General features: G+C 42.6%; 2 protein-coding genes across 5 annotated transcripts in view; one reads left to right on the forward strand and one right to left on the reverse strand.

Annotated features, from left to right (window-relative positions):
* The window catches only part of inha (inhibin subunit alpha), a 27,808-nt gene continuing 11,368 nt past the window's right edge, over positions 1-16,440 (reverse strand). Inside the window, exons 1-3 of one of the 3 annotated variants that reach the window (XM_043694353.1) lie at positions 3,123-3,993; positions 1,922-2,171; positions 1-870 (exon numbers count right to left, since the gene is read on the reverse strand). In XM_043694353.1, the coding sequence (XP_043550288.1) occupies positions 146-870; positions 1,922-2,144 (948 nt within the window). In that variant the 5' untranslated portion in view covers positions 2,145-2,171; positions 3,123-3,993 and the 3' untranslated portion in view covers positions 1-145. Of the gene's footprint in view, positions 871-1,921; positions 3,996-16,440 lie in introns of those variants that run through there. The other 2 variants (XM_043694354.1, XM_043694351.1) reach the window with 2 other exon arrangements.
* obsl1a (obscurin like cytoskeletal adaptor 1a) overlaps positions 6,579-16,440 on the forward strand; it is a 297,489-nt gene continuing 287,627 nt past the window's right edge. Inside the window, exons 1-2 of one of the 2 annotated variants that reach the window (XM_043694326.1) lie at positions 6,579-6,932; positions 11,543-11,627. The gene's annotated coding sequence lies outside the window, so the exon portion shown is untranslated. The remainder of the gene's footprint in view (positions 6,933-11,542; positions 11,628-16,440) is intronic. The other variant, XM_043694325.1, reaches the window with a different exon arrangement.

Consider the following 16,440-nt stretch of genomic DNA (forward strand, 5'->3'; position numbering starts at 1 on the left):
TTAATAAAAAATGAAGACATTAATATAGCTTCTTTATTTATTTTATTATTGCCCCTTGGATTTGTCTCTTGGATTCTGACTAATCTTCAGCTCCTCAAGAGCCCAAGACCACCCTGTCATAGTGGTGAAGGTGAGGAAGCAGAGTCTAGATGCAGGCACATTCTTCTGTGATAATGTTTGGGATAGTCTCATATTTAAAGGTGTAGCCACTGTCGGAGGTTGTCCTCACTCTCAGGGGCTTCATGGTCCCTGGGACTGAGGTGCAGCAAACCTTGAGGCCGAGGCTGGAGGTGAGCCGGTTGGAGTTGGAGCAGGTCCCATTGCAGTAGTAGAAGGTGAAAACACTGGGTTGAACGATCCAGTTGCCCCATCCCAATTCTTCAAAGGAGATGTTGACAGCAGAACGATGACAATCGTCGTGAATGAGTTCAGGAGATGGTGGCCTCTGAAGGAGACTGACATAGGCGGGGGACCAGGGGACTGTGGAGCGTCTAGATCGAGAAGAGCCCGAGTTCTTCGCTGTGGACAGGATGAAAGGAACATTCACTTGGTCCCTCACGCACTGGCAACTGGCGCACTTGACCTGAAGAAAAAGTATCTTGTGCGAGATGTATGAGAGGAAGGATTGGGACACATGGAAGATTACCCACTGTCCTTCGACCACCATGCTCTCCGCTGCCCGGGCAAAGATGCCAGGTTCGGTGAGGAAGTACAGCTCAGCAGGATGGTCACCTCCTGGAGTTAACTGGACCCCGGTGTAAAACCAGAACTCAGCAGAGGTCACCTGGTTGCGACGGGAGTGCAGGGATGGCTGAAAGATGTAACTGTAATTTCCCACGAATCCTTCATACTGTAAATCACACGGGATGTCTGAAATTAAAGGTGTGGGGGGAGGGGAACATTGAGGAGAATGGGTTACAAAATAGCCAAAACTTGTGTAAAACCAAATGATTTGCATTCACTTTTTTTGCTTCCATGTTTGTGCATTGCAAATATCATGGTAACTGTTTGACAGTTACCATTTTAACTTGATTATATCTTTCAGTATTTTGTTGTCTATCTGGCTTGACAAACCCTCAACCACCTACCCAGATTTTGTGCTACCTGCTTACTTTATTTATCTTAACCCCATCTTGTGCTGCTTGTGTGTATGGGTTCTCAGGTCAGTGGGTAATACACTCACCTGTCACTCCAGCAGTGGTGGTTTTAAGAACCCTAAAGAGACTGATAATCTAGTCTGCCATTGGAGTGCTGAGGGAGTGCTGAGGGAGTGCTGCACTGTGTGGAGGCACTTTCTTTCAGATGAAATGTCAAGCTTATCCACTTTCTAAAAGTGGCTATAAAGGATTCCACAGCAACTGTTTCCAAGAAGAGTGAGGAACAGTTCACACCAGTATCCTGGGAAAACATGTACTTAAAAATAACTGAATATCACCTGGCATTTGTTGCCCAGAGAGCAGTTAAGAGTCAACCACATTGCTGTGGATGTGGAGTCAGATATAGACCAGGCTGAGTAAGGACAGCACTGAAATGAATCAGTTAACAGATGGGTTTTTAAATAATGCACTCTCTTCATTAGGCTATCTCCTCTCAATTCATCTTTCACCATCTGCTATGGGATTTGAACCCATTAGTTTGAGATTCTGGTTTACTAGTCCAGTGACATTAAATTACATCCCTGCCTCCATTCTATTATAATCACAACAAATTGCACATCTGACCATCATTACACTGTTGTCTGTGGGAGCTTGCTGTGAAACTGGATGTTGTATTGCCTGCATTACAACACTTCAAAAAGTACTTAATTGGTTGAAAAGTACCTTAGGTCTGACTGATGTTGTGAAAAGAAGTTGCTGGGATATATCATCTTAGCAGAAAATGAGACAATTAGCAAGTTTACAAATGCCAAAGCAAAGCTTACTGGTAATGGGGAATGAGATGATCTCCGATTTATCGCTGTCCTTGTTGGGTTTTTGATGTCCAATCCAGCGGGTGATGCGCCGTGCCAGTTTGCGACTCTTGAATGGATTACGCAGCTCATGGCTGGTTACATTGCAGTTCTCTGGCGGTTCAGTCAGCCCCAGGCTCTGCAGAATTTTCTCCTGCACCTTCACGATGATTGCATCCTCACTCAGGCTGTGCATTGAGCAGGCAGCTTTCAATGTTGGGATCTGGAACATCAGAATCAGCAGCACCATCCCCAACAAGTTTAGGAACAAAGGGATAGCAGGGAGTTTATGAGAAGTGTGAAGCCCAGACATTGGGACAGAGGGAGAGAGAGTGAGAGAAGGAATGATGAAGATATATACACAGAGTAGGAGATATACACTGAACAAGATACCTAACTTGAAAGAGAATAAGGAGGTGCTAAGACAATACAGGGATTTAGTGATTCTGATATAGAATGTTGGGGAAAAATGAGAGAATGGGATCCAATAACAGAGACAGAAATGCAGATAGAGTAAAAACAGGAAAACAGAAAGAGAGAAAGAATAAAATAAAGAGTTTGAAAGACAGATAGAATGTCAGACAGCTAGAGTGGAATTGAGTTAGAATGAGAACTGGAGAGGGAGGCACATACACACTGACACAGACTCACACCCCACACTTGCACACACAGAGACAGGCATGCACAGATAAATGCACACAGACAGTTCCACATACAAGGACACACACACACACAGTTATGCACAGACAAAGTTACGCACAGATTGACATACACAGATACACCTAGAGAGGCATATACACCCACACACACAGACAGAGGCAGAAACGTACACAAACGGAGTGGGCAGACAGTGAGAAAGGACCAGCAAGATAGAATGTGAGACAAAGGAAGATATAGATGCAAGTGGAGAATGTGAGCAAGATGGACTGAGAGATTCAGACAGAGGATAAGACTGAAAGATAGATACTGGCAAAAAGAAAGAGAGGCGTAAGGGCACAGAAATAAATACAATACAACAAGCACTCAAAGGAACAGAGTTAACACAATGGGATTAGTTACAAAGAGAATGCAAAACTACAGACAGAACTGAGGAGAGACTCAGCTTGACAAAGAGAGTAATACTAATGCCCTCTTAGTGTACCCTTCAAAATTCCTACAATCTCAGCAGACACACCTTCAGATGCTTGCTTGGAGGGCAAGTTGAGCTGATACACTTGTCATTCACCCTGATTGTGCTGGTCAGTGACCTGCCCGCTGACCCTGCTGCTCTTTGTCTCTCTCTCTCTCTCTCCCTACTGAGCTCTTCAGTGTGAATGCGCAGCGTTTCCACTATCAGAACTCTGATAGTCTGGTGACATTGGGCACGGCCTCTGAGACTGTTGTTAGCTGAATGACGTGGGTCTCTTGATTTGAATTCAGAGTTATCTCCTCACAGAAGCACAAAACTCGAGCCGCAGGATATTAGCTTTGGCCCCAAACAACAGCCATTCTGATAGCTGAAATTCAAAGAAAGACTGATCTCAGGAACAGGAGAGGTCAAACCAAATTTTCACAGATGCGAAAACACCTCCAAAGCAGCTATCAGCAGGGGTGAGAAGCTATGATATCTCCTTTAGCCATGGATCTGAAGCCTGTCACAGTTTGACCATTACCCCATCCCCCTCACCTTTTATCAGTAATGAGGGGAAGACTGAAGTGTACTGAGATTTATCCCAGATTGATACAACTATAGAAAGAACCTGCATTTCTCTAGTGCCACTCATGATCTCAGCATATCCCAAGGTGCTTTGTGAGTAGTTACTTTTGTAACTCGGGAAAGTTTGAGCCACAGTGTTGGTTGAGGGATAGGTATGGCCAGGACACCGAGGAAATCTCTCCTGCTTTTCAAAATTGGGACCTTTGTCACTTTTGACTGTGCAGTAATGATTTATGATAATCAAAAGCCTAGTGTAATGCTTTGGGATAAATGGGTTCAAATCCAACATTCAACTAGTAAATCCAATTGAAATTAAACTTGAATTGAAAGATACTCTTGGTAATGGTGTCTACGAAGCTACCATTGCTGTAAAAAACCTATCTAGTTCACTAATGCCGTTTAGGGAAGGAACCTTCTGGCTTACATGTGACTCCTGACTCTATGGTGATGTTGTTGGCTTTAACTGACTTCTGAAATGACCAAGCTAGAGAATGGCAACAGATTTTGATCTTGCCAGTGACACCCACACCCCATGAAAGGATAAAAATATACAAGACAGGTCCTTGCATGTCAAGCTGCACGAAACTCATGGCCTCATGGTATCTCTCAGAGGGTAGTGAATGTCTGAAATTCTCTACCATGGAGAACTGTGGAGAATAGATCAATTGAAGTATCTGAAGAAGAGGTAGATTGATTTTTTGAAACATTAGGAAGGTGAGGGCTATGTGGAGTTGGCACAGAAGAGTACATGCCGAGGTCAAAACTGCCTTGTTGAAGGGGAAAGAGGCTTGGGGGGCTGAGTGACCTACCTCTGCTGTTATTTCTTATGCTCTTACGAGTCCTCTCTGTTAACTTGGGTTTTTTAACCAACATGGAGTGTGGTGCATCTTTTAGTGCAGTGTGAGCCCATATGTAGCACACAGTTTGGTCCCTGGAGAGGCCCAGTTCCCATTCAAAGAAACTGCTGTTGCCCAATTGGACATTGAGGCTGTAACATTAAAGACATCTTTAGTGAGTGAGCAATGTCACAGAATGCCAATCGATATTTCCAGAGAACTGACGTCATGCAAGGGATCAGCACTTTGCTGATAAATGTCTTTATATATAGAGAGAACTGAACTCAATGTCATTCTCCAATCACTCATTACTGTCACTCGGATTGCACCACATGCAGAGGGAACATTCCAGAAGGCATCATCTAAACACGAGTAATTAATGAGACATGGGTTGGCGATATAACCATGCACAGAGCAGAACAGCAGTGGGATTTGGGTAAGGTGTGTCAGATGTGGCGTAAGGAGGAGAAATTTTGCATTTGTATAGCACCTTAACATATCCTCTGCGCATCCAAGAACTCCTTCTGGCCAAAGATATGCAGCCACTTTTGCAGGAAACATGGCAGTCCAATTTATGCACAGCAAGATTCCACAATCAACACTATGCTAAATGCCCATGGCATATGAATCCAAGGTGTAGCGACCAGGGATGTAAATACATTGGAGGATCAGAGGCAATGCAGCAGACTGATACCAAGAACGTGCTGATTGTCTTATGAGGAAAGGTTGCACAGGCTAGGTTTATTTCCACATGAGTTCAGAAGAGTTGGGGGTGACCTGACGAAGTGCATTGGTCTTGACCAGGTGAACATGGAAAAGATGTTTCCTCTTGTGGGCCAGTCCAGAACTAGGGGGCTCTACTTTAAAGTTAGGGGTCACCTTTTTAGGGCAGAGATGAGGAGAATTTCATTCTCTTGAAAGGTTCTATGATTTTGGAACCAGAGGTCAATTAATATTTTTCAGACCAAGTTGAGTAGCTTTGTGCAAGGCAGGGGAATCAAAGAGGTAGACGTGTAGGTGGAATTTGAAACACAAACAGATCAGCCACGATCTTAGTGAATAATAAACAGGCGCGAGAGGTGGAATGGTCTATTTCTGCTCCTATGCTGTATGCCTGCTTAGAACATTCTCAGTCAAGAGTGTGATGCTGGAAAAGCACAGCAGGTCAGGCAGCATCTGAGAAGCAGTAGAATCGATGTTTCGGTCACAAGCTCTTCATCAGGAATTCAATTCTCCTGCTCCTTGGATGCTGCCTGACCTGTTGCGCTTTTCCAGCCCACACTTTTGACTTTGATCGCCAGCATTTGCAGTCCTCAATTTCTTCTTGTAACATTCCCAGCACAGTACAGAGAGTGCTGCAGTGCCAGCTTTCACATGCTCTTGCAGGTGGAACTATTCCAAATAAAAGCAGGGCAGTTGTCCCCAGTGTCCTGGCAAATAGCTATCCTTTAAAGTCCAAAAAGTCCCCACATATGCTCTGTCCATTACAACATTATTGTGTCCAAATTGGTCACAATATTCCTTAAATCTCAACAGTGAGTACAGTTTAGGAGAACTTAATTTGCAGTAAATCACTTAAAGAATTCCTGAGATAGTGAGAGGTGTTATATAAATGCAAAGACTGCTTTCTCTCTCTTTCTTTCTTGGTCCGGCTTGCAGGAGCACTATACGAGCCGAGTCCAATCAGTTGTTCTGTTCAGCTGCTTCGTATCAAATGGCACGGCAGCTTAAATCTTTCTAATTCTGTCGGCTCTTCTACCACCCCCTCTACCTTCCATTCCCACCCCCTCACCCTCACAGACATTGCTTGTCTAAGAAGGCAGAGATCCTTCTGCAATGTCACTTAAACACAGACACATATCAACTTGTTGGCATCAGCTAATTCTGACTCTGCTGCAGCGCAGATAAGGGTCTTTGAATTCCTGGACGTGATTTGCAGTCACTAATCCTCCCACTTATTCTGCATTCCCTCCCCTCCCCCCGCACCAAACTAGGCAACTTTCCTTTGGCAGGTTGGCCAGTCAATGGATGGTGGCCTCCTTTGCTCCCTTTATCTCCCTCCCCCTACGGTCTCAACCGCCCACACCCTGCCACTGACCAGTCCAGCCCTTATTGGTGTTGTCAAGTCATGATGGCAGGGGATATTTTGGGAGAGGAGACAGCTGGACAAGCTCCTTCAAACAATGAGTTGCAGGGCAGAGGAGGAGGAGGGAGTAAGAGATTAGAGCACTGCTGAGGGGAACGGGGTGGGGAGGGCAGTTGGACACTGAATTTAAAACAGTCTTGCTGCTGAAAGGGCTGTCCCTGAGGACTGTCCACTGTAACACTGAGATTCATGGAGACGAGAGCTTAAAAAATAAGCTTCAAAGAGGAGTGTAGGAATCTCAGAGGAAGAAACACTTGACGGCAAACTGTTTCCTGTCCCTGCCCAGAATTTTCAGCTAACTGGTCGGTAAGTAAAATATTAAACCCATGCCATTCTGTGTTGTGGAAACAAGTGGCTATGAGATGCTTTCAGAGTATTTACAGTCTTGAAGAGATATTCGATCATGTCAAGTGTCTGTGTAATGGAAGGTAGCAGGTTAGTTAGGGATCATATGATAGTTTTAAACTCTCATATTGAGCATTGAGCGCTCTTAGAGGTTTTGGGCACCCCACCCTATCCTAATATAGTCTCGGATCTTCTCCCTCTCCTTATCCTCAGACAATCCCTTAGGAATGTGAGTGATTTGAAATTAAAAAATCAATTCATAAAAGATTTCTTTTTGGAGACAAAAGTAGAAATTGCTGGAAAAGCTCAGAAGGTCTGGCAGTATCTTGGAGAGAAATCAGAGTTAATGCTTCGGGTTGAATGACCTTTCCTCAGAAGGGATTCTGAGGAAGGGTCACTGACCTGAAACGTTAACTTTGATTTCTCTCCACAGATGCTGCCAGATTTGCTGAGCTTTTCCAGCTATTTCTACTTTTGTTCTTTGATTTACAGCGCTCACAATTCTTGCAGTTTTGATTTTTTTTAGATTTTAAAGGCAATAATAGGTACAGGAGCAAAGCAGGAACATGGCTCCATGGGCCAAATGGCCTGCTCCTGGCTTCTATGGTTTTTTGCTTCCTTCCAGTCAGGGTTCGATCTTTTCTAGAATGGCTGATTAGTCTGATGCTTGATTTGCAGACTCTACTGCGCTTGGAAAGTTGGGTCAATGGTTTATTGGGTGTTTATGCTGTTCCCTCCGAAACTCATCTTTAGCTCCATATCTTCCCAATGGAGTATTTCAATTCCCCAGCAGTCTTCCAAATGAACTTTCTCCATTTTCATTGGTCGCGACTAGGGTCTCCATGAGTCATTGGGGTGGTTGACCTCTTCAGGGATGATGTCCACAAAGAGTTTCCTATCATCCTCTTGGAAGTCTGAGTCGAGCAGTCTCATTGGGAATCCAGATCAGGCTCACGAATGACATGTACTGATCAGTGGAGCTCAGTTTTAATAGACTGTCCCTTCAATGATGGGAGAGGATATTGCTGTCAGACTCCCTTTTCTGCCCTTGGATTTGGAGGATCTTGTAAAGGTGACACTGGTGACACTCTCCAGCATTTTGAGATGTCCAGTGTAAACTCTCCAAGTCTGGAATATCAATAGTGCAAAGAGAAATAAGGATTCCATAAGTGTGTTCGTGAAATTTTCTTGACGGTTATGATTCAGACTCAATGGCCTGTTTCCAGGGAATGAGGTGACCTAAGTGGATCACCTGTCAGTGGGCAGAACGTTTAAGGAATTGGGATCATAGTATCATAAGAGTTTGATTAACCATAGAAAGGATCAGGAAAAAAGTCAAGGATAAAGTACTTAATTAGAAGAAGGCTAATTTCAGAGAGTTGAGAATGTCCTGAGTAAACTGGAATCAAAGATGCAGAACTGAAACTAGACAATGGGCTACCTTTATAGAGGAGCCAGTTTGGGTGCAGGCCCACAGCAATGTGGTTGATTCTTTAACTTCCCTCTGAAACCATCAACATGGCACAAGTCAGGAGTATGATGGAATACTGCTGAAAACTTTGTTGCTGAAAAAGCGCAGCAGGTCAAGCAGCATCCAAGGAGCAGGAATGGAATATGATGGAATACTCCCCACTTCCCTGGATGAGTGTAGCTTCAACAACACTCAAGAAGCTTGATTCAGGACAAAGCAGCCTGCTTGTTTGGCACTACAAGCACAAACATCAATTTCCTCCACTACCAATGTTCATAATAGTAGTGTGCACCGTCTACAAGGTACACTGCAGATATTGATCAAGACTCATTAGACAGCACCTTCCAAAGCCATGTCGATTACCATCTAGAAGGACAAGGGCAGCAGATGAATGGGAAGACCACTCCCTGAAGTTCCTCTCCAAGCCACTCACCATCCTGACTTGGAAATATATTGCCATCTCTTCAATTCACTGTGTCAAAATCCTGGAGCTCCTTCCCTACAGAATAAGTATTGCGATGGTTCAAGAAGGTAGCTCATCATCACCTAAGTTCATAAAATATAGGAGCAGAATTAGGTTATTCGGCCCATCAAGTATGCTCTGCCATTTGATCATGGCTGATATGCTCCTCACCCCAATTTTCCTGCCTTCTCTCCATAACCCTTCAATCCATTACCAATTAAAAATCTGTCTAACTCCTCCTTAAATTTACTCACTGTACCAGCATCCAACACACTGGGTAGTGAATTCCACAGATTCAAATCCTTTGGGAGAACTAGTTTCTCCTCAACACTGTTGTAACTTTGCTACCCCTTATTCTAAGATTATCAACTCTCACCCTAAAATGCCCACAAGAGGAAGCATCCACTCCACATCTATTTTGTCCATAACTTTTATCATCCTCAGTACCTCAGTTTGATCTCTCCTCATTCTCCTAAATTCCACAGAGTTTAGGCTTAAACTGTTCAATCTCTCTTCATATGACAAACCCTTCATCTGTATGGTCAATCTAGTGAACCTCCTCTGAACTGCCTCCAATGCCACTACAACTTTCCACAAATAAGAGGGACAAAACTGTGCACAATACTCTAGGTGTGGTCTCACAAATGCTTTGTACAAGTTGCAAAAATACACCCTACCTTTTTATTCTATTCGTTTAGCTATAGGCATGGTGCCTCAGTGGTTAGCACTGCGGCCTCACAGTGCCAGGGACCCAGGTTTGATTCCCGACTCGGGCAAATGTCTGTGTGGAGTTTGCACGCTCTCTGGGTGCTCCGGTTTCCTCCCACAGTTCAAAGATGTGCAAGATCGGTCAATTGGCCATGCTAAATTGCCTGTAGTATTAGGTACATTAGTCAGAGGGGAATGGGTCTGGGTGGGTTGCTCTTCAGAGGGTCGGTGTGGACTTGTTGGGCCGAAGGGCCTGTTTCCATATTATAGGGAATCTAATCTAAAAGACAACATTCCATTTGCTTTATTACCTGTTGTATCTGCATGCTAGTTTCCTGTGACTCATGAAAGAGTCACACCTTCTGAATAGCAATTAGGGACAGGCCAGCCAGAAATACAGGGTGACTCCCATACCCACGGAATTGTTTTTCGCGGTTTCACTTACCCATTAGTTTCCCGCGGCCTGAACATATAAAAGGGAACCTTCTGGAACCAGGGACCAGGAGGCTGTTGGGAAGGTACGTTTCCCATTGAAATGAATGAGTTCGCTCCTATCCACAGTTTTGGGCTTCCGCGTTAGGTCGTGGAATGCATCCCCTGTGGGTACCGGGGTACTACAGTATCCCAGTAGTAAATAAAAGGCCGACTGAGTGACTGAGTTCAAGTGCAATTCTGGATTGACTGTATCTTTGCTTAATACACTGAGAATTTGTGTGATAGAAAACAAGCAAGGTCATCTCCAAAAGAACTGATTTCTGTTTGGCAGTTTGTGAACAGATCCTTGTAGTGAAGCAGATCTCTGGGACTACAGCAGAGATTATGTTACCATGCGTATCATACAATTGGAAAACATAGAGAATGGAAGCGAAGAATGGCAGAGGATTTTTTTACTGCACAAAGGGGAATATCAGCAGTGTCAATGAGACTAGAATCTGAGGCTAATGTTCTCAGGGTATATGTTCAAATCCCACTAAGGCAGATGGTGAAATTTGAATTAAATGAAAATCTGTAATTAAAAACTAGCCTAATGGTGACTATATTGTAAAACTCCATCAGCATTAATGTCCATTAGGAAAGGAAATTTGTTTTCCTTAAATTTTTTTTAGAGTCACAAAATCATACAGCATGGCAACAGACCCTTTGATCCGACCAGTCCATACGGAACATAATTTCAATTAAACTCGTCTCACCTGCCTGGTGCTGGCCCACATCCTTCCAAACTTTTCCTATTCATGTACTTATCCAAATGTCTTTTAAACACTGTAATTGTAACCACACCCACCACTTTCTCAGGAAGTTCATTCCACATGCAAACCACCCTCTGTGTAGAACATTTGCCCCTCTTGTCCTTTTAAAATCTCTCTGTCATCTTAAAAATGTGTTCCCTACTCTTGAAATCCCCCATCCTGGTAAAAGACAACTACCATTAACCTTATCTGTATGTCTCATTATTTTATACACTTCTATAAGGTGGCCTCTCAACTCCCTATGCTCCAGTGGAAAAAAAGTCCCAGCCTATCCAGCCTTTCTTTATAACTCATATCTTCCATACCAGGCAACATCCTCAAAAATCTCTTCTGAACCCTCTCTAGCTTAATAATATCCAGCCTATAACTAGGTGGCCAGAACTGGACATATTGTTCCAGAGGAGGCCCTACCAATGTCAACACGACTTTCCAACTCCTATACTCAAAGGACTGACTAATGAAGGCAAGAATGCTATACATCTTTTTGATCACCCTGTCTATATGTGATGCAAACTTCAAAGACTTATTCAGCCGAAGCACTAGGTCCCTCTGTTTTACTTGATCTGGCCTACATGTGACTCCCGACCAACAGCAATGCGGCTGAATTTTACTTTTAATGGTCACTAAATGCTGGCCTAGCTATATCACAGGAATGAATAAAAAAAAATTCTTGCTGTTTCAGTTTTCCATTCCACATCAAGCCATTTAAAGGGACAGGAAAGGGAGTCTGAGGATTCTGTGGGTGTCAGTGGACTGAGTGAGAGAAGGTTTGTATCTGTGCATCTTTATAGTATTAGTTGTGCCCAGGGGCTTAAGATGAACTGTGGGTACTGTGAAAAGTGATTAAAGGGCCAATTTTTTGGGTGGAAAATGAGAGACCATTCAACCCACTGTGCCTGCAGAGGTTTTATTACCTAATGCCACCTTTTCCCCAAATCTCAACATTATTTCTATTCAAATAAACCAATGCCTCTCTTGAATGCTTCAACTGATGCTGACTCCATCACATTTCCAGACAGTACATTCCAGACCCTAACTATTTAGTGTGTGCAAAAGTTTCTCTTATATCACCCTTACTTCATTTACACATCACGTTAAATCTATGTCTTCACATTCTGTTTCTCTTATGAGCAGGAATAGCTTCTTCCTAACAACTCTGTCCAGCTCACTCATAATTTTGGAAACTCTATCAGATCTTCTTTTAACCTTGTTCTCTCTAAGGAGAACAAGCCTAATTACTTCAATCTATCCGAGTGATATTATTGCTAGACTATTTTTTTCACACAGAGGGTGGTGCTTGTATGATGAATGAGCTGCCAGAGGAAGTGATGGAGGCCGGTACAATTACAGCATTTAAAAGGCATCTGGATGGGTATATGAATAGGAAGGGTTTAGAGGGATACGGGCCAAGTTTTGGCAAAGGGGACTAGACTACGTTAGGATATCTGGTCAGCATGGACAAGTTGGACCAAAGGGTCTGTTTCCGTACTGTACATCTCTATGACTCAATGACTATTAATCCAGGTAATGATCTGGGAAGAGGGTTGAAATCCCACCATGGTAGATGGTAGAAATTAAATTCAATAATAATCTGGAGTTAAGAGTTTATTGACAGTCATGAAACCATTGTTGATTTTTAGGAAAACCCTTCTGGTTCACTAATGCCCTTATAGGAAGAAATTGGTCATCCTCATCTGGTCTGTCTGCATGTGATATCAGACTCACAGCCAATGTGGCTAACTCTCAACTCGGTGAGGGATGGGCAATGAATGCTAGTCCAGTCAGTGTTTCCTACATCCCATAAAAGAATAAAAGCAATTACTGAAGTCACTCATTCCTGCAAACAATGATGTCAGCTTGAATGGATGATGGTTGATCAGTAAATTTGTGGTTGATATGAAAATTGGTGGGGTGGTAAATAGTGAGGAGGACAGCCACAAATTACAGGAGGATATAGACAGGATGGTCAGATGGACTGACCAGGGGCAAAGAGAATCCAATCCAGAGAAATGAATATAGTTGGTTCTGATATAATACGATAGTTCTGTTCTCGTGCAATCTAGTGTTATAAGGAAATAGCTGCAGCATTTAAACTAATGGGTCTGGAATTGCTTTATAGTTAATACAGGTAAGGAAGCTTGCATTCTGCAAAGAACAGTTTAAATTCTTCAATCGTGTTGAAGCCAATTCATGTTGAAGAAACATGCATTATAGCAGAACCGATTGTATATGAAATGTGAGGTGATGCACTTGGGCAGGAGAAACAAGGCAAGGGAATACATGATCAATGGTAGGACCCTGAGATGTATTGTGGATCAGAGAGACCTTGGTGTGCATGTACACCAGTCCCTTAAATTAGTGGATCAGCTAGATAAAATGGCTAAGGCGGCATATGGGATACTTACCTTTATTTGTCAAGGTATAGAGTTTAAGAGCAGGGAGATTGTGCTGGAACTGTATAAAATGTTGGTTAGGCCAAAACACAGTTCTGGAATCTTCATCAAAGGAGAGATGTGATTGCACTGGAGTGCAAAGGAGATTTAGCAGGACATTGCATGAGCTGGAGAGTTTCAGTTATGATGAGAGCTTGGATGGACCAGCGACGTGCCACAAAGATTGGCACTGGGTCCATTGTAGTTCATCATTTACATAATCAATTTGGATGAGCATGTAGGATGCATGATTAGTAAGTTTGTGGATGACATCAAAATTGGTGATATCGTGGACAGCGAAGAAGGTTATCTAAGAGTACGACAAGGTCTTAATCAAATGGGCCAGTGGGGAAAGGAATGGCAGATGGAGTTTAATTTAAATAAATATGAGGTGTTGAATTTTGATAAGACAAACAGGGCAGGACTTACACAGTTAATTGTAGGGCCCTGGGGAATGTTGTTGAACAGACACCTAGGAACACCTAAACCTAGGGTTACAGGTACATAGTTCCTTGAAAATGGTGTCACAGGTAGACAGGGGATGAAGAAGGTGTTTGGCATGCTTGCCTTAACTGGTCACAGCATTGAGCACAGAAGTTGGGGCATCATGTTACAGCTGTACAAGACATTGGTAAGGCCACATTTGGAGTACCGTGTTCAATTCTAGTCGCCCTTCTATAGGAAGGATGTTATTAAACTGGAAAGGGTGCAAAAAGGATTTACAAAGATGTTATTGAGTCTAGAGCGTTTGCTGGGACCTTTTCCACAGACTGTAGGAGACTGAGGGATGACCTTATTTAGGTTTATAAAACTGTGAGGGGCATAGGTAAGGTGAACAGCCAAGGTATTTTCCCCCAGACTAGGGGAGTCCAAAACTGTTATAATTATAACATTTAAAAGATATTTGGACAGGTACATAAATAGGAAATGCTTAGAGAGGTATGGGCCAAATACTGGCAAATTAGATTACCTCAGTTTAGGATATCTGGTCGGCATGGACGAGTTAGAATACTGTATTCTGCATTATAAAGTGGAGGTTGACACCCCCCCCCCCCCCCGATAAATAAAACCGAAACACCCGAAGGGGAGCACCTTGCCCGATAATCCGTAAAAAAGTGTGAAAAGTGGTGTCACCTGCTTCTCAGAAACTTCTGGTAGTTAAATAAAAATAACTCTCTGACAGTCACTTTAAAATCAACAAGTAACAATTTACTTATCTAATTCTAACAGTGAACAAATTAACTAAACTATTATTAAACTGAATAAATTCCTTCTAACTACTCCCAAATAAAATAAGATTCTAATGGTATGCTGTTCCAATAAAAATACAAGTCCCACTCATATAACAAAAAATAGAATTCAGTCTCTCGAAATTACAGCCATGTTACGTGTCTTCTGGAATGTTCTGTGCCTTCTTCCATTGATCCTTCTGTCAGGAACGCCTCCTCTGATTCTTCTATCAGGAATGTTTTTTCCTCAGATTCTTTGTCGTTGGCGCCATTATTATTTAGATGGTGTTTTCCCACATAAATAGATGACTATGAGAGCCAATTTCTCTGTCAAGAGCTGAGGGCCAATAGTGCTAGCTGACCGTAATTAGCTCTAGGGTCTTTGTTTGACAGTCCTCTTCTTTTATACCCATGATGACATATCAATATTTCTTACATGCAATTGGTCCTATGCTTTCAAAACCATCAGATTTAAACTTAATAGGCTTTTGGTATCTAAGTGCCTGGTTCATATTGATTGGCTAAATTCAAAACCTGTTGGCTTGGTAAACTCCTGCTTGACCTGCTAACTGTATGGCTCTTTGATACAAATGTTTCAGTTCAGACTCTATGTACAGGCAAACTCAGACTGCTGCTCAGACATCCATCTTAATCTCAAGGCACAGAAATAAAACTCCACTTTTTAAAGGTACCTTGCAATGCTTTCTCCATTTTGCAATGATCAAATTCTTACTTCCTGTCTCCCAATCTACAATTACTCTACCCAACTTCACAACAGCGAAGCATGACAGTCTGAATCAATTAAGTGAGAGGGGAAAGATTTAAAAGCGACCTGAGGAGCAACTTTTTCACACAGAATGAGCATGCCAAAGGAAGTTATAGAGGTAAGGATAGTTATAAAATTTAAAAGACTTTTGGACAGGTACATGGATAGGAAAGGTTGAGAGGATTATGGGCCAAATGCAGGCAAATGGGACTAGGCCTATTTAGAAAATCTGGTTTGCATGGGTGAGTTGGGCTGAAGTTTCTATTTCCATGCTGTATGACTTTATGACTGGGATTGTTTTACTTAAAGCAGAGGATACTGAGAGGGAGCATGACTGAGTTGCATACAATTATGATGAGCATTGATAGGGGGAAGCAGAAGGTAACTTTTCCTCATAGTGAAGGGAACAATCACTGGGGCAACAGATTTATGATAAGGGGCAGAAGATTTAGAAGTGAAACAATTCGTGGGAAACTGAAGCTACTTGGAAATTGGATCAGAATAATTAGATTTTTTTTGACTGCCCCAGGCTTGATGGGCTGAAGAACCTTTTTTCTGTGCTACAGATTTCTATGACTCCATGACCTTAAATGGTGGAAGTTGAGTTGAAAAGTCTGCAGAATTTCATGTGGTCCCACATTTGGCTCGGAAGTAATGCAATACCACTTGAGACACATAGTTGTATTGACTATTTCAATGAAATTTACATTTTTATTTGAAATATTCTTTACCTGGTAATTTATGGGCACATAATGTTCATTTTGGTTGGTTCGTCACAGTAAAAACATTAAAAGAGTGAAATCCTGTCCAGCAGACTCATGGGGAATTCCTTCCTTCTTCATTTTCTTGATAGATTTTTATTCTCCAAATGTCTTAATGGATGTGGGGCAAAGGCAAAAGTGGAGTAGTTTGCATATCAATCATAATCTGGTTCTGTGTGGGAATAGATTTGAGGGGCAAAATGCTGCTATACCTATCTTCCTATGAGCAGATATCAGGATTGTGGTGCAACAAAGGGAATATCTATCAAGGCATGTAATGTTGGGAAATCAGCATGTGTAATGAAGGGCTGTCAAGCTGGTAATGAGGGTAGCATTGGATGTGCAATAATGGGGTATCAAGATGTGTCATGCGTATCAGTGTGTTATGAGTG

This window comes from Chiloscyllium plagiosum, chromosome 7, assembly GCF_004010195.1.
Source record: "Chiloscyllium plagiosum isolate BGI_BamShark_2017 chromosome 7, ASM401019v2, whole genome shotgun sequence".
NCBI classification, from domain to species: Eukaryota; Metazoa; Chordata; class Chondrichthyes; order Orectolobiformes; family Hemiscylliidae; genus Chiloscyllium; species Chiloscyllium plagiosum.